Source organism: Pecten maximus, chromosome 7 (assembly GCF_902652985.1).
Source record: "Pecten maximus chromosome 7, xPecMax1.1, whole genome shotgun sequence".
NCBI classification, from domain to species: domain Eukaryota; kingdom Metazoa; phylum Mollusca; class Bivalvia; order Pectinida; family Pectinidae; genus Pecten; species Pecten maximus.
Genome location: NC_047021.1, coordinates 18277077 through 18293839, shown reverse-complemented (window position 1 = coordinate 18293839; position 16763 = coordinate 18277077). Strand labels below are relative to the sequence as shown.

The window sequence follows — 16763 nt, the reverse complement described above, 5'->3', positions numbered from 1 at the left end:
ATTTTTTTCAATAAACCTGATGAGAGTCGAACCCGTTGTCCTTAAGTACATGATGCGATATCATACGTGGAGTTGATTGGTTAGTGTGTTCGGATGTTACCCGGAAGGTTCTTGGTTCAAGCCCACCAGGCGAATAACATAACTCAAGTCAAAATAATCTCCTAATGCCGAGAAAGGGTGTCATGTATAACGGGGTTCTTACATTGAGAATGATACATCGAGAACCTAGACTGGTTGTCGTAATAAAGGTGACTTTAGAGCTGGTTGGACTGTCCGTTTGTTTTGTGATTTTTTTTAACCAATACACTGATATGTAGATTATCTAGATTGCTTGAATTGGATTGAATATCCTGCGATTGTGTTGTTTTTTGTTTTTGTTTTTTGTTTTTATTTGTGTTTGTGTGTGTATTTATTTATTTATTTATTATTTTTTTTTTTGATGCAGTATATCCTGCGGGTGACTTATACATCTCATTCTTTAATACGTTTGCTACACTATTTCAAGCAACAGAATCTAGCGCTTTCGACTGTTAATATAGAGGTTCGTGGTTCAAGCCCACACGTGTCCAAACAGATAATGCTTACCTTTATTAAACTAGATAAGGAACATCGAATTTTCAGTTGTTTATCAGCATGTCACGCCGTTTGTACTTGAGAAAGGACACCACAGGCCGCAGTACAAATTTAGATATCAAATTTGCCTTCTGCTCCATACTGCGCTAGGAAATTGCATATCTTTTAACATTATTTATTAAAAAATAATCACAAAAAGAAATACTTTTAAAAATCTGTCTGTGTTGAGCGTCGAACCCCTATCACATAAGTTTGTGAAATGTCACGCCATGTAGTCTCCGTGGCGCAATCGGTTAGCGCGTTCGGCTGTTAACCGAAAGGTTGGTGGTTCAAGCCCACCCGGGGACGCTTCATTATTTTATTCACATTTTTTTTTACGTTTTAGAATCAATCTTAATGTGATATCCTCGCGAATTTGACTTTCATTAAAAAGATTATTGTATTGCACTTTCCTTTCAAATGTTACATACCATTTTATTTAAAAAAAGAATATATACACTGTATATATACAAATCTTACCATCATCCACACCAAACTATCTAGATCTGTTCACATAGTATCCAACGTATTTCAAACGTGATAATTTAGCAGTAAACAAGTTTATTCAGATGTAGATAGCGCTTTTCGTGCTGAAAGGATTCAGCCAAATTATCATTTAGGTAATTTGAGTTTCTGTTTAATGTTTTCTAAAGCAAGAATTATTGGTTCGCAAAATCATCATTATAGTGTAGTTTAAATACATGTATACGACATAATTTGAGTTCACAAAAAAAAAATACAGTACATACATTTGTGCCAAGTCGCTGTGGTTTACACAGTATATAAGCAATGTGTTACCGACGATGATAGCCTCCTAAAACACTAATACTATCTTAGAATAAAGGTTCAGTGTATGCCAGTATGTCAATCATAACAGTGTCTCGTTTAATTACATCATACCCTTAGTTTTAAAAATACATTTAAATATATTATTATAACGTTATTGTATCAAAAGGGGGTTAAAAGAAAAATGGATAAAAAATGAAAAGACAAAAATCTCTGTTAGGCGTCGAACCCTTTGCCAATATGTTTGCAGAGCCAGGTCACGTGATCTATGTTATCAACTTGGAAGTAAATAAGCCGTCTCCGTGGCGCAATCGGTTAGCGATAAATTGGATTAAAAACTTTTTTCAAATACACATTTAGAAAGTATTTTGATTACATCAAGCATTATTATCACATTAAGAAATATTACAAATTGTTCAGAAAATATATTGTTGCAGATAATAAATTATTAAAGGATGTGGATATGTCTCCGGGAAATGATAACTTGGCAATATATGTCTTATCGATTTGATAAAATTTTGAGCTTGTGTGTGTATTTCAGTAACACTTATTTACATGTATTAAGCTACAATGACATTATTATGCATATAAGTATGGGAAAATTAGCTAGACTGTGGAAATGCGTGGATTCTATTGTGATTATTTAAAATTTGGATATATATATAATATGCACTGTGAGGAGCCTTCGGGGCCCCAACCCCGGGGGTCCTATTTGCTGGAACATTAAAAGTATATTTTTAAAGATAAAAAAAAAGCGCGTTCGGCTGTTAACCGAAAGGTTGGTGGTTCAAGCCCATCCGGGCACGAAAGTTATTTTAAACATGTTGACCACTTTTCTTTTATAATCGTATGCTAATTGTGTTTTTCATTCAGATTTACTTTCTACATAATCACATAAATCTTCATACATGAACATCAATTTCACATTACAACACAATATTCATGATAATTCTAATTCGACAATCTAAATTATCATTTATGTTTACATGAATGTACATTACACATATATGTAAATTATGAATATGTATCTGTTGTTTCCTCACAAAACATGATAAAACTATAGACAGAAATTGTGTAGTTTACCAACACGCTAATCTGTTAACTAACAAAATCGATTAATAAAAATCCATTTTTTAAAAATATCTTTTCTTGTTTTTTGATGATATATGTACAAAAGCAGTATTAAAAAGTTTATCTCATAATTATGTTCTATGTCTGTTACTCAAAGAAAGGACACGGGGTGTCTAGGTAAAGTTATTTGGGATTTGTTGTTCAACATTTCTGTAAATAAAAGCTAAAATGTTCTAACAACACTACATTCCCAAAATAGATGAAGAATGTACACCTTTCAGTTTCTGAAAAGTTTACATTTCATCAACTTAGGTTTACAATATCCCGTGTCGTAGTTTATAATGAAAGTTAATAAGTTTAGTATCACCAGTTACCTCCCTTGGTATAAGATAACGTAATTCCCAAGTTTCATAATTGATATCAGTATTAAAAGCTCTTGCCACTTTCTTTTGGCTATTAATTGGTTTTTCAGAGGTCTGTTGAAGAAACTAAAGCATCTACAGCAAATTATTGGTGATTGTATTAAAGAAGCTTCATGTCCAAACAAACATTTTGGTATATATGCTACATGACTATTTTTGTGCAAATCTTGAGATATTTATTCGTGTTTGAATTCAACATTATTCGACCATTAACCTATACACTACAGAGACCTTTACAGCTACCAGTATTGTTCTCACATATCCTAGAGTAATAATAACCTTCACAGCCTTAATTCTCTTTTTAAAAATCTGCCATTGCGTCAACCAGTCTCCGTGGCGCAATCGGTTAGCGCGTTCGGCTGTTAACCGAAAGGTTGGTGGTTCAAGCCCACCCGGGGACGTTGATATTTTTTTTTCTTTATCTATTATAATGGATTATCTTTAATACACTTCGTAATAATTCAAAATTGACCGATTTCATGCATGCATTTTTTCTACAAATATATCAACATATATATCAAAATTTTAATAACTTTTGTATGGAGTAGATCTACAGAGTGAAATATGGCATAAAACGAGAGACGTGGCAATAAACAGTGAAACGATGTGTGATACATATTATCCAACTCTTTGCATGGTACCCGCTTTTTATTTTTGAATATACAAATTTTTGATTAAGAGAATGAAATTAATAATAATAATAATTTCAATTATCAAACCTTTAATGAACTCTCAATTTTTTTTCTTCAAATTTCACCAATTAACTTTAAAGATATCTAGCATTTTTCTTCAACTTCTCAACAGAAGCTGTTAATTTTTCTCTTTATTGTGATCCACCATCAAAGGTAAGTATAAACTTGAGATGTTGTCACCTTTCCCCGAAACAGTTGACCTGTCCGATGCCTATTTTACTTACAAGTTTTCTTTGATTGATGTCATTTGTCTTCAAAGTTTTAGATTTACCAAATCCACAAAATTTGAGAGAATTGAAATGGTTAGGGGGAAAATGTAAAGGCAAATAAACAATCTATCTGTAAAGATAAATCAATGATGATATGCTAATTAGTATATGCATCTTATGAAGGTACTCCATATCATATCGCACTTTGTATCATGTATGTATTTAAAATTGTTTGTCTTAAAATTATATGTATACAATAGAAATAGGCATTTAATTTTCCAACTACGGCAACAAATGTATGATTGATAAGAGGTCCATGGGCCTTAACGATTATCTGACTCTAAAGACCATCCCATAAATACTCAGGAGCAAGTGAAGTGGTACTGTTGGTCATGGCGGAAATCTTGGATTCTGGACCAACCGAAAAAAACAACAATATTTGGTCCGGACCATCTATGGATCACTTTATAGTAAGATTGAGCTAAACCCACTGACGGAACTTGAGAAGAAGACCATGATTGCACAATCATGTTACAAAATGGCCACCATGGCTGCTGTGTCAAAGTTTTTATGAAACCGAAAAATAGCAACACTTTGTTGACTTCCCTTCCTTAACATCCCTACCAATTCCCAGCTCTACAGGCACCAATTGAACTGGAGAAGTTTAAAATATGTTTTTCAAGATGGCGGTCAAGGTGGCCATATTGAATTTCAGACAACCCCAAAAATAACAACTCTTGGTCAGAGACATCTCAGGATCATTTCAGACAAACTAGAGCTCAATCCCATTTGTGGAACTTGAGAAAGTTGAAATATAGATCTATAAGACATATAATTACTTAATGCCCAAATAAAAACACTCACTAGTATTTACATAAGTACTGTAAAGAAGAAAAATGGATTAGAAAAAGACCTACAAAATGTGTTTTACTGCTTTGCCACAAAATCATCGTAGTAAAAACAAACATATATAACTTGTTTTTAACTTTTGATGTAAATCCAAGTCCCGCAGTTACCCCCTCCCCCCCCCCCCCCCATCCTAACTTTAAAAAAAAGTGTATTTAATAGTAAAACATGTAGTAAAACGGCTCACATGACCCAACTTCATTCATGTTGCTAGCTGAGCAGAAAAATGCATTTCGCGAGAAGTACCTGTATACCATATACATTTATAAATTATGAGAAGCGAGATAACTCTTGCATTCAATGCGAGTTTCATCTAGCTTTCATGGAATCCAATAGGTCGCAAGGCTCAGCAGTGTTACTCCAAACGAATTAAATACACATGAGGGACACACTTCAACAGAAAAGCATCAATCACATGCCAGTGTGTAAAATAATCCAAACAATACTTGGCTTTAAGATTAAATTGATGCCATTTTACATAATGGCAAAACAATTAAAGACTTTACCTAATTTGCCATTAAGGTCAAATCTTTTACCCCTTAGTATAAAAATGTTTTGGTCCAAATGTTAACATTTCTTAACAATCAAGTAAAAGAAAATTGTTTCACCTTTTTTAAAACATCTTGCCATTATGTACAATTTATACCCCTAAAGGGAAAAAATATCCCTCCTGTTATTATGTAGATATTGATAATGGCAAATATTTTTGACGTTAAAGGAAATATTTGATTACCAGTATACGTATGTGACACGGGTCATATTTATTTATACTTAAGGTTAAGATTTGACCTAATATAAATGAAATATTATACACTAATGTCAAATCATTTGATATTATGGTAAAAAACACATACATACTGACAAAAAGATATTTGCCCTCAAGATCAAATCCCATCCCGTCCCCTCCCAAGTATTTTATGCATTATTTGACACACAGGTTCACTGCTGGTGTATTTCCCATCTGAGTCTACAACATGTCTCAGGTTCACTGCTGGTTATAATCTTAAGTTTATATCATGTCACTTTCTTTTCAACTATTTCATCTAGTGAAAACCAAGACTGTTACCTATTTCACAGATATAACAGAATATGATACCACCAAGATATCTGAAGAGATTCAATCTGAGCTTCGTTCTGGTTTTGGTAGATAGGTGCTATTGAAGGACATTTAATATCTCGGATGACCCTTTAGACACTACACTAGTCCAAGTTAAACTGCTTTCCATCTCTGCTTGATCCCAGTTCAATAGCCATAAACCTCGTTTGCCTCAGCAGAATTCGGAATTTTTTCCGTGTATTGCTGTTCTATTAGATTATAGACCTCATCCTGATTTAACTGTGTAGTACATATTTTCTTAGTGTCCAGATTTAGCAACCGTGCAATACATAATGTGATTTGTCATGAGTATAGTCATCATCCTAATTTAACAAGTGTAGTGAATATTTTCAGACATCGTCCTGATTCAACAACTGTGTATTACATATTTTCTTAGAGTATAGACATATCCTGATTTAATAACCGTGTAGTACATGTACTTATTTTTTATCTTAAATTATAAGATGGGGGTAGGGGGGTAGGAGGAATCTTGAATCAAGATAGCTTTCAAATTTTTGATGGATATTTTATCACCAAAAACACACTGGAGAGCTTGTCCTACATCTAAACTAGAACAGTCGCCAGGATGGCTGACTAATACCCCCGCAATCTGCACGATACAATGGTGAATTGGAACTCTTATTAGAGGCTAACTAAGATAACCCAGTAATATAGTGACCAGTTGCTATAGCAACCATAATTTTGAGAAAAAGAAAGTGGCATGCACATCTACACAGGGTCCTCTATATTTGTGTGAGGTTTCATTGAAATCGGCCATTCGCTTCAGGAGGAGTTGTCTGGACAAACTTAAAGGTATGGTTCTCATCGGAAAACCTGTTTATAGTGACCAGTTGCCATAGCAACCATAATTTTGAGAAAAATAAAGTGGCATGACACGTTAAAGGTATGGTTCTCATCGGAAAACCTGTTTATAGTGACCAGTTGCCATAGCAACCATAATTTTGAGAAAAATAAAGTGGCATGCACATCTACACATGGTCCTCTATATTTGTGTTAAGTTTCATTGAAATCGGCCCATAGGTTTAGGAGGAGTTGTCCGGACAAACTTAAAGTTATGGTTCTTATCAGAAAACCTGTTTATAGTGACTAGTTGCCATAGCAACCATAATTTTGAGAAAAAGAAAGTGGTTTAGGAGGAGTTGTCCGGACAAAATGTGTCTACAGACGGATGGACAACCTAATTCCAGTATACCCCCCTAACTTCGATGCAGGGGTATAAAAAGGAGAAACAAGTTAAAGAGTCAAAAGTAATCCAAAACCGACAATGAAACTGGGACAGAAATATGTAACACTAGAAAATGCATTTGTCTCCTGATGAATTAAATAAGAAAACAAATGTAAAACTTCAGTGTTATTTATTAACTTGTGCACAATTCTCCATTCCTTTCATCTCACAAATGTACACTAAAAATCACACCAAATGTTAGTTAGGTCCCAAAGAATAGCATGATAGCCTAGGTATTAGCATATCTTCTATTGATTAATAACAAACATGGCAAGTCAACAATTTCCAAAACTTTATTATAAATATTCAACTCCTTGTCCGTTAAAACACTGACCAAATGAATGATTGACCTGCAAATCTTCTATATCGTTCACATGTTAAGTAAATACATAGTTGTACAAACTTTTATCGAAACTGTGTTCTGAGAGTTTTGATTTACAGAGAAACTCTGTTTTCCAAAGTTTCGATGAAAATGGCTTTTATTATGATACATAAACCACTGCATTAATTGTTTATATTACGATACATAAACCACTGCATTAATTGTTCAGTAAAGAATAACAAAACAGAAAACCTATTTGTTTGTATTTTAGATTAAGACTCAACACAACAAAAATATCAAGAAAAGAGTTTGGTAACCCTTCAATGTTGAAAGGCTTAGAAGTGTCAGAAACAAAACACTTTTTCACTTAAGACCTTATCACCTTGATGATGCCAAGGCCTTGCCATGTTTCCAAACGTGATGATAAAAAGTTACACAATCACTTCAAAGTATCTGTCCATTTTGCATCACAGAAATTGTTTCATAGTTCTAACCATACACCTACTGCCAATTCACTGTTTTTCCTATTGACTCGATATATTAATCAGTCTTGCCCAATTTACGCTTGAGTGATTCGGGCATCTCTGGTGGTGGTGGACGAGGAAGTCTGAAGTAGACCTTGACAGAATCGTAGATGAACCACTGAAGTGCAGTAAGGGTACCAATCATGAGGATCCTGGGTCCAAGTCCCATCCATAATCCTGTAAGATAAAAGTATCATACAATCAGAAGAGGTCTCACGACGTTTGAAAATACACCCATTATAGCACTCAATACATTGCCCTTCATTACAACAGGGGCACAATCCTCCAAATGACATTAATTATACTGTCCAATCCAAGGGTCAAACTGACCACACACAAAGGTCAACTGAATGGACAGTGTGGCCAGTGTAGGACCCCTGAATGAGGTATATTTATGTTACACGCCAATGACTCAATCACCCTCGACGTACAACCAACAAAGTTGCTGGACAATACAATACTAGGCCTACACAGAGGTGCTTCCATGTAGGCCGGTCTTGTGTTCATGTCCCAAGGGTGGATCTAAGGAGCGTGTTATGAAACTGTGTTCAAGTAAACTGAGACCAGCATATACCCCTCCAACTCTATCACATAGAACATAACAACAGGAATCTTTAAAGTGTGCAACAGCAAGAAAATATCAATATATTCCACTTGTAATACATAGCACAAAATCAATGGATAAATAAGCAATCAGAATGTTCTTCATTCCAATGTTCAGATGTAGAATTGGTTGTTTCAATCTTAAAAACAATATATTGCACTTGTAAAGCAGAATGTTTCAATATCCCATTTGAGTTCTTGAGAAATTATAAACAGTATAACATAAAACCATTTCTTTTAATAGATATTTTACTGGCCATTAAACAATTGACAATTTGTCTTCTAGTTTACTAAATGTACACACTCAGGCTAGCATGCCAGTTTGGATATACGAAGTTCTATCTAATTAGCAAACAAATAAAAAACCTTTGTTCAACCTACCTTTCATGCCCAATTTTTTGGCTACCTGAACAGCGGTACTTCCTTTGTCCTGGTTCAACTTGGAAACAATGGTGTCAGCAGGGTGAGACACGACGGCACAGAATACACCAGCTGAAACAGGCAAATCATAGATGGTTTACTTTCTGTCAATACACTAAATTTAAAGCAAAACTTTTATTTGTGGTGGGCATGGTTTTGGTTTGTTTGGTTTGTTTTTGTTTAACGTCCTATTAACAGCCAGGGTCATTTAAGGACGTGCCAGGTTTTGGAGGTGAAGGAAAGCCGGAGTACCCGGAGAAAAACCATCGGCCTACGGTCAGTACCTGGCAACTGCCCCACGTAGGTTTCGAACTCGCAACCCAGAGGTGGAGGGCTAGTGATAAAGTGTCAGGACACCTTAACCACTCGGCCACCGCGGTGGGCATGGGATTTTGTTCAAAAAACATGATTTGGTCACTGATCTCACTAAAAGGACCACACAATATTTTTAAATATTTTATCAGATGCCTATAGTGACATGTAATTTTTTAAATACAATAACTTGCCAGACTTTTAAAGTATGAAGTACACTTCAATCCCTACCTAAATGTTCAGACAGTTTTACCTATCAGTATCCTCATATCAAATGTCCACAGGGAGGGAAAACAGATTTCTTATCTGGTACCACTTAGAAGAAGTCATTTATATTTATATTAAATGATAATTAAACTTAAAGATAATCATTTAAAAAAAAAAAAAACAGAAAATGGGAAAAGAAAACATAACATTAGAATTATTAAAGCAAGTCACACATGTAATTTGTACTGCTAAACATTTTATCTGGTTTAGAAAAGATCATGAAAATGTTTCCACAAATAATGAAATTGGTGGCTACATTGGACCTTTCTTCACTGATTCCAAATACCAAAACTAAGTTTAAGGCAATATTATATGTTCAAGGTGATCTAATCACATTGGCTTTTCTGTTCTCCAGATCATTTCTTACCAATGTAACCAGCGATGAAGGTGACAAGGAGCTGTTCGCTCTTGTTGCATTCACTCCTCGGTTTGGGTACAACAAATTTGTAGAGTGCCTCCACAGTCCTCTCAAAGCAGGCAAACTTCATCATTGTATAGGGGATCTGTCGGCACCACAGCGGTACAAGGCCTTTGTAAAACCTGAAGGAAAACAATGGGACTTATGGTAATACTGTGAGGTTGACAGAATAGCAACATAATTTTCAATCTCGTCTTGTTGGATGATAAGGACTTAAAAACAAGAGCTGTTGGAGAACAGCATAGCTCGTCTCACAAATGTTTGTCAATGAATAATTAAAATATATTAATTGGTATGGTTTCGCAAATTGCATTAATAATATTTATATTGTTTTCTTGATCAGATTGTGTATTCATGCAATTTTCAAAACCATACCAATTTATATATATATCATTATATATATATATGTAAATTATTAATTGACAAACATTCAGGAGACAAGCTATGCTGTTGTAGATTGAATAAATATATGAAATAATTGCTTTTGGACATTTCTTCAGTTTTTTGATAATCATCCTAATGAGAGTTGTCTCCCTTGAAAAATGTGGAACCAATTTGTCTAATGTGAGTATTTATTTTCACATGGTTTTTTTTCCAGTTTCACTCCAAGAAGGGTTAGTGTAACTCCAGATGGACTCTTTAACCAAATATCAGCACCCTAGTACAATTATAAAGTGATGTGTTAATAGCTTGCCACAGTTGCAAAAAATTGTTTTTTAAATCTGTTTTTTTCCCCCAAAAAAAATCTTTGTTTAACTCCGGCAAGGGATAGTTTAACCCCCACAGGGACACTAATACCATGTATTACTATGCCTTTCAACACTCGCAACATAAATGTAACGCAAAAATGTTATAAGTCAAAATATTTATAAAAAAAAAAAAAAAAAAAATCCATTTTTTTTTAAGTTTTACTCCAGGAAGGGATAGTCTTACTCCAGAGGGATTCTATTGCCAAATATCAACACCCTAGTACAATTATAAAATGATGTATTAAAACCTTTCAACACTTGCACCAAAATCTTAACGCAAACATTTTTTAAGTCCAAAAATTTGAAAAATCTGTTTTTTTCCAAAAAAAATCTTTTAGTTTAACTCTGGCAGGGTATAGTTTAACTCCAGAGGGACGCTATTACCAAGTATCAACACCCTAGTACAATTATAAAGTGATGTATTAATACCTTTCAACACTTGCACCAAAAACTTAACGCAAACATTTTCTAAGTCCAAACATTTTCAAAAATCTGGTTTTTTTCCTAAAAATCTTTTAGTTTAACTCCGGCAGGGGATAGTTTGACCCCCCACAGAACCATATTACCATAAATTACTATGCCTTTCAACACTTGCACCAAAAATTTAACATTTGGAAAACCAACGCCGATGCCGGAATGACGACATAAGCTCTCACTCTTCTTCGAAGAGACGAGCTAAAAATGGAAAATAATTCAGGGACAAGGTGGTCAGGCAAATTTGGTGTAACAAACTAGAGGCCAAATGATCTTGTATTGCCAATCTGCTCTGCACTGCAACTTGTTAAGTGAATACTTGTGTTAGAAGTTGATTATGTCCCTGGATGTGGAACTGAAGACCAGAATCATTATCCTTTCTTTTCAGTAAATGGTACATAAAGCATACTGTTGGGATTTATACATAATATACCACCATGTATGATCGACTTTCAGGATACCAAAGTTTTTCCATACAGACAACTTAGATCAGACATACAAACCATTTTTATAACAATTATTGAGTGTTTAATCAAAATAATCTTCATTTGATGAAAACCTATTAAAAAGACTAAAGTAGGAAGGGGCAAAACTCTTGTCAACTTTACTATCGCACGAGTATCGCCAATAGGTAGTGTATTGCGATACTATTGTCACTAGAGAAGTACTTGATATGTTGATGGCACAATAATATTGCAGAAGTACCCACCTGAAAATTCACCTGACCAATGAGTTGAAAAAAGGTTAGTTTCTTGTCATCCTACTGACTTTTTGAGCTTACCTCAAAATTTTTACTATAATTTTCAACTTATTATATTTTTTGTTTAATAAGTGTAAATTGTCCAAGTCACAGGTTAAACTGACCATGCATAGATGTTACAGTGAATTAACAGCATGGCCAGCGTAGGACCTATGACTCAGGTATATTTATGTTACACGCCAATGACTCAATCACCCTCGACGTACAACCAACAAAGTTGCTGGACAATACAATACTAGGCCTACACAGAGGTGCTTCCATGTAGGCCGGTCTTGTGTTCATGTCCCAAGGGTGGATCTAAGGAGCGTGTTATGAAACTGCGTTCAAGTAAACTGAGACCAGCATATACCCCTCCAACTCTATCACATAGAACATAACAACAGGAATCTTTAAAGTGTGCAGCAGCAAGAAAATATCAATATATTCCATTTGTAATACATAGCACATAACCAATTTAACCTCATTTTAGCTTCAAATGAAGAAGAGCCTTTTTGTGTGCTTTAGTTTATTTGGCTTGTTTAACTATTACAGTACATTCCAGTTAATCGGGTAACGCTTAATAGGGTATTTCGTTTATTGGGGTAAAAATTCAAAAACCAAAACCATTTTCTCTTGAATCATGTTAAAAAAAATCATTTAATTAGGTTGGAAAAGTCGTATTTTTCGGTTATTCGAATACGATAATTTGACAAAAAAAATAGAAATGCTCCGATTTTCAAGAAAGTCATCACGTATTTCTTTAAGTTTTAGACATTTATCAACAAATAGGGTAATTTAGATGGTTAAAATGTCAAAAAACTGTAAAATATTACCTTAAACGATAATGTTATGTTGGGGGATTTGTCATGTTCAGAACTGTGTTGTTGTTAATTAAGAATTGTGGGTAAAATTAAATGTTATTTTTAGAGTCAGCAACAGGTCAAAGTAATGGGGGTTTAAAAGCATAATTAAGCTACTAGACAATTAAACTTTTACTTCTGGGATGTAAAATCTTCGAAGCAGAAACCAAAACAATAAGTTTTGACCTGGGTCTGACATTGCTACAAATCGATTGATATCACCGCTAACTGTGGCGAATCAAAAGTGAGGGCTTCGCCACGGGGAAATGTGACGACACCGGTACACAGGTGAGTTATTAAAAAAACAGCAGTGAGCAAATAAAAGACAGACGCCCGACGTTAGCTTATAATTCCTATTCAGGTAAGGATTAGAACTGGTTAATAAAAACATTGCATTGGATTTCGTGTTGTTTTATCAGTGACTGCCAGTACTGTCAAGGTCGTATTTATACCACAGGGAACGACCCAAATAAACTTGGTTTCTCCGATCTCTGTGCTTTGGCAATTGGAAATAATATGGAATATTAAAAACGTAATAGCGAACAAAAGAATGCCTCTAGGATAAACATAAATGATTTTAGCTGTAATTGTCGGCGAGTCCTTAGATCGTATGTCAAATTAGGAACACGTGGATGAAACAGGGATCGGATGTATGACCCCCGATTTGAGGTGCTGCGATTGTACTGTGTCGCGAATAAGAAAGAATCTGTAAGGTTTTATTATTTTAATACATGTATTTTTATACAATTAGTAATAGTAATCTGACAATTTAACATCAGTAAAAGCACAAACAAAAACACTGTTTATTAACAATAATAACGCAAATATTTTCATCCAAAATCGACCCAAGTCTGACAACCATTACGGACCAAATCCAAGATGGCGACGTGCATTTCGGCTTATTGCATAAGTCGGTTAATCGGGTAAAAAGTCCCCGCAAATAGGCAACCCAATTAAGCGGAATGCACTGTATTTAAACACTTTTTCTCATATTCATATGTTTAGAAAGATATGCGAAAGAAAAACATCTGCAAGGTTGGATCTTAGAAATGAATAAAATTATTCCAAACAAAGCAAGTTATTGTGTATTGAAGTGTTTATCTCATGAATCTAAAATGTTCAGGCGTCATGAATTTTGGGGTACTGTATATCTGGGGAAAATTAAGCTATTCAGTTTTTTATCCAGTGGTTTGGGATCTTTTTTTTAGAACCATTCATTTTGGGAGGAAAAATGCTGGATGGTAAAAACATATTGGGAGGAAACTGCATATTCAGGGTATATGTCTTTAATACCAAATACACCACTTGTACTTTTACTCCAAAATGTTGCCCAATCACTGACCCCTAAAACCACTAATCCCTCAGAAAAGGTCCTCGCCTAGTTACTGTTATGTATCAATACCAAATACACCACTTGTACTTTTACTCCAAAATGTTGCCCAATCACTGACCCCTAAAACCACTAATCCCTCAGAAAAGGCCCTCGCCTAGTTACTGTTATGTATCAATTGGAATAGAGTTTGGAAGGAGTTAATATTAGTTACCCAGACAGTCCTTCCTCTTGCATGATCCTAGGCACGCCAGTACGGAGAGTTGTAGACCATCCAGGCTGTGTTTGAATACGCACTTTTACAGCCTCCATGGGACAAAGTGCAATGTCTGCAAAGAACTCTGCCGATGCACTAGCTGCAAGGTAGAGAGATGTTCTCCACAAAAATGTCTTTTCCTGTAAAACAGTAAATTTTGTGACTAGAGTAAGAAAGGCGGTGGTATTTACGTTGAAATCACTAGAAAAAATGTTAGAATTCCTGTGCACAATAAAGCTGTACATAGAGCTTAGAGGTTTAGAGGATCAATATTATTGCATCTAGTGTTGAGGAATCACTTTAAATTTCATGATTGATCATTGCCATTCCTTAAAAAATTGATGATCGTTTACTGATCGATCAAATTGATTACGGATCGATCATGAACAGAAAGGGAAATATCTGCAAAAACAGTAACCAAAATAGGGGGAAATGTTATGGATATGTTTTGAGGCATCCAGCTTTATTTTAAAATGTTTTAATACATTTTTATTTCAATTTACCAGTTATAAATGCTTGAATTGATTGATATAAAACATACAAACCTCGCCAATTAGGTCGCTGTATACATTCTTGAAAACTTCATAGAAGCCAAATTTACAAAGTCCTTGCATTGAGTACCCAATTAAAGTTGGTGCCCATCCTAAACCCAGACCTCTCGTTCCATTCTCTTTCAAGGTCAGCTTGAACCCTGTGCCAATATTCTTGTATTTTGCTGGATCTACTTGAATTCTGCATTTTACTAAATCAAGTGGTACAAGAGCAGTATGGGTGAGACCACAGCTTAGGATGCCACCAAACCCACAAAGCATAAAATATTTGTTGGAACCAAATTCACAGCTGTTTTCTGAAATGTATAAAAAAAAAAAAAGGACATTTTTAGCGTACAGCATCATCATGACCTGTTACTAGTTGATAGATAAATGTAATTAACGTCCAAGTGTGAATCAAATGAGCAGCAGTCAAAATAAGTATTAACAATATGTAAATATAGTAATATAGGGAGAAAACATTGTATAATTTGTACAACATACAAATACTTTAATTCATATTTTACATGTAATCATTAGGTCTAATTCCGACCTGTGTCGACACAACATCGAATGACTCTAAAACTGCAGGGTCAAATTGCCCTTGGAGTGACCATGAAATTGTACACTTATTCCAGCAAAAAACAGCACTGACATAAAGTCAAGTATATTACATTTTCACAAAAAAATGTGTTGTAAGTAAAATAAATGATGAACTGAAGGAAGTCTCATTGAACTTTGAAACTAACATCACACAAAGATCAGTTTACCTTGTGAAGAAGATGACTGACAGCTCGCCCTGAAAGGGTTGACGAATTTACTCGATGTAACTTGTCGCTTTGGATCCATTTTGGCTGAAAGTACAACGATTCAATTGAGTGTAATAGTAAACTTTAAAGAACGATTTAAAGAATATGTAGTCATAAATAATTTTAGCTGTGATTACTGAGGAGAAAACACTTGAAATAACTGTAAATAATGATAAATGAACCTTACCGAATGGCGTGTTCGGGCGAAAAAGACACCGGCAAACTATCACGTGGACACCGACAATTTAAAAGGCTGATTGGATACGATGTTTTGTGACGTCATAATATACCATAGACTGTCTTATATTATTTGCATCTAGAATTGCTTTCCAAAATTGACTTTCTGTTTTCATGTTTGTTTTTTCTAGATTTCATACAAATGACGGCGTATCATTAGAAAGTTTATTTAATATTAAAATATGGTGTGATAGCCTCGTACAATATTTCTCTGTATACCGCTAAGACTGGATTATCTGCCTTTGTAAATTTATCTCCTCCAGACTGCGCTCATTTTTATAGTTAATTATACGTCTCTGTTGATAACATGCAGCAATTCCGTGATTAATATATAAATACCTTTAAACACCTTTTTTTACCTTAATTTTACAATCACTTTATCGTGCACCATACATATTTTAGTTAATTAGTGCTTATATTTGTTTTTTGTTTGTTTTTACACTGCTATTTAAAAATGTATTATAGTAGGCTATATCGTGAGGCTCGAACGACGGTATGGTCGAATATAGGTACTGGATCCTAACTAACAGATGTTCGCTGCAACATATTACTAGAAATAGATAGTTGGTACTGACACTAGTACAAACAAATAAATTAGCAAATTTTCCAGGCATTCCGCCCCTTTATCAACACACAACATACATTATGAGAGTCCCTGATATTATAAATATCTGTTGTCACCTTGCTATGATATCTTGTCTCGTCTTGTCGTATGATAGTTCTTCACACATAACATATTTCCTTTTCTTACAGGAATTAATAATGTCCTGCTGTAAATATACAAAATTCAGTTCAGTTCATTTTCACTTATGCATGGGCCGATAGGACCACGGAATAAAATAACAACGTACATGATCAAGAAGCAACACACTT

At 34.6% G+C, this 16763-nt stretch overlaps 1 protein-coding gene and 4 non-coding genes across 5 annotated transcripts; 2 read left to right on the top strand and 3 right to left on the bottom strand.

The window, feature by feature from the left end:
- The first annotated feature begins 847 nt into the window (after positions 1–847).
- Positions 848–921, top strand: Trnan-guu. The gene has a single exon. It is a non-coding gene; the product is annotated as a tRNA-Asn (tRNA).
- A 2297-nt stretch (positions 922–3218) lies between these two features.
- Positions 3219–3292, top strand: Trnan-guu. Its single transcript has one exon. It is a non-coding gene; the product is annotated as a tRNA-Asn (tRNA).
- Positions 3293–7153: 3861 nt separating this feature from the next.
- LOC117331807 (phosphate carrier protein, mitochondrial-like) lies at positions 7154–15943 on the bottom strand. Its single transcript, XM_033890704.1, has 7 exons — positions 15841–15943; positions 15615–15698; positions 14860–15161; positions 14273–14454; positions 9856–10028; positions 8871–8981; positions 7154–8063 (listed from the first exon to the last, which is right to left on the bottom strand). The coding sequence occupies exons 2-7, from the start codon at positions 15691–15693 to the stop codon at positions 7903–7905; spliced, it is 1008 nt and encodes a 335-aa protein (XP_033746595.1). The 5' UTR covers positions 15694–15698; positions 15841–15943; the 3' UTR covers positions 7154–7902.
- On the bottom strand, positions 8190–8422 carry LOC117331964. The gene has a single exon (XR_004533713.1). It is a non-coding gene; the product is annotated as a small nucleolar RNA SNORA53 (small nucleolar RNA).
- Positions 11967–12200, bottom strand: LOC117331963. Its single transcript, XR_004533712.1, has one exon. It is a non-coding gene; the product is annotated as a small nucleolar RNA SNORA53 (small nucleolar RNA).
- Positions 15944–16763: the final 820 nt, after the last annotated feature.

What these genes read in the sequence shown, in the direction of transcription:
- LOC117331807 (XM_033890704.1), bottom strand. Translation starts at nt 15,693, where the DNA reads ATGGATCCAAAGCGACAAGTTACATCGAGTAAATTCGTCAACCCTTTC. An exon ending in ACAGCGACCTAATTGGCGAG is followed by an intron (nt 14,455 to 14,859) that starts GTTTGTATGTTT and finishes ACTGTTTTACAG; the next exon opens with GAAAAGACATTTTTGTGGAG. An exon ending in CAAGAGGAAGGACTGTCTGG is followed by an intron (nt 10,029 to 14,272) that starts GTAACTAATATT and finishes GTTTTCCTTCAG; the next exon opens with GTTTTACAAAGGCCTTGTAC.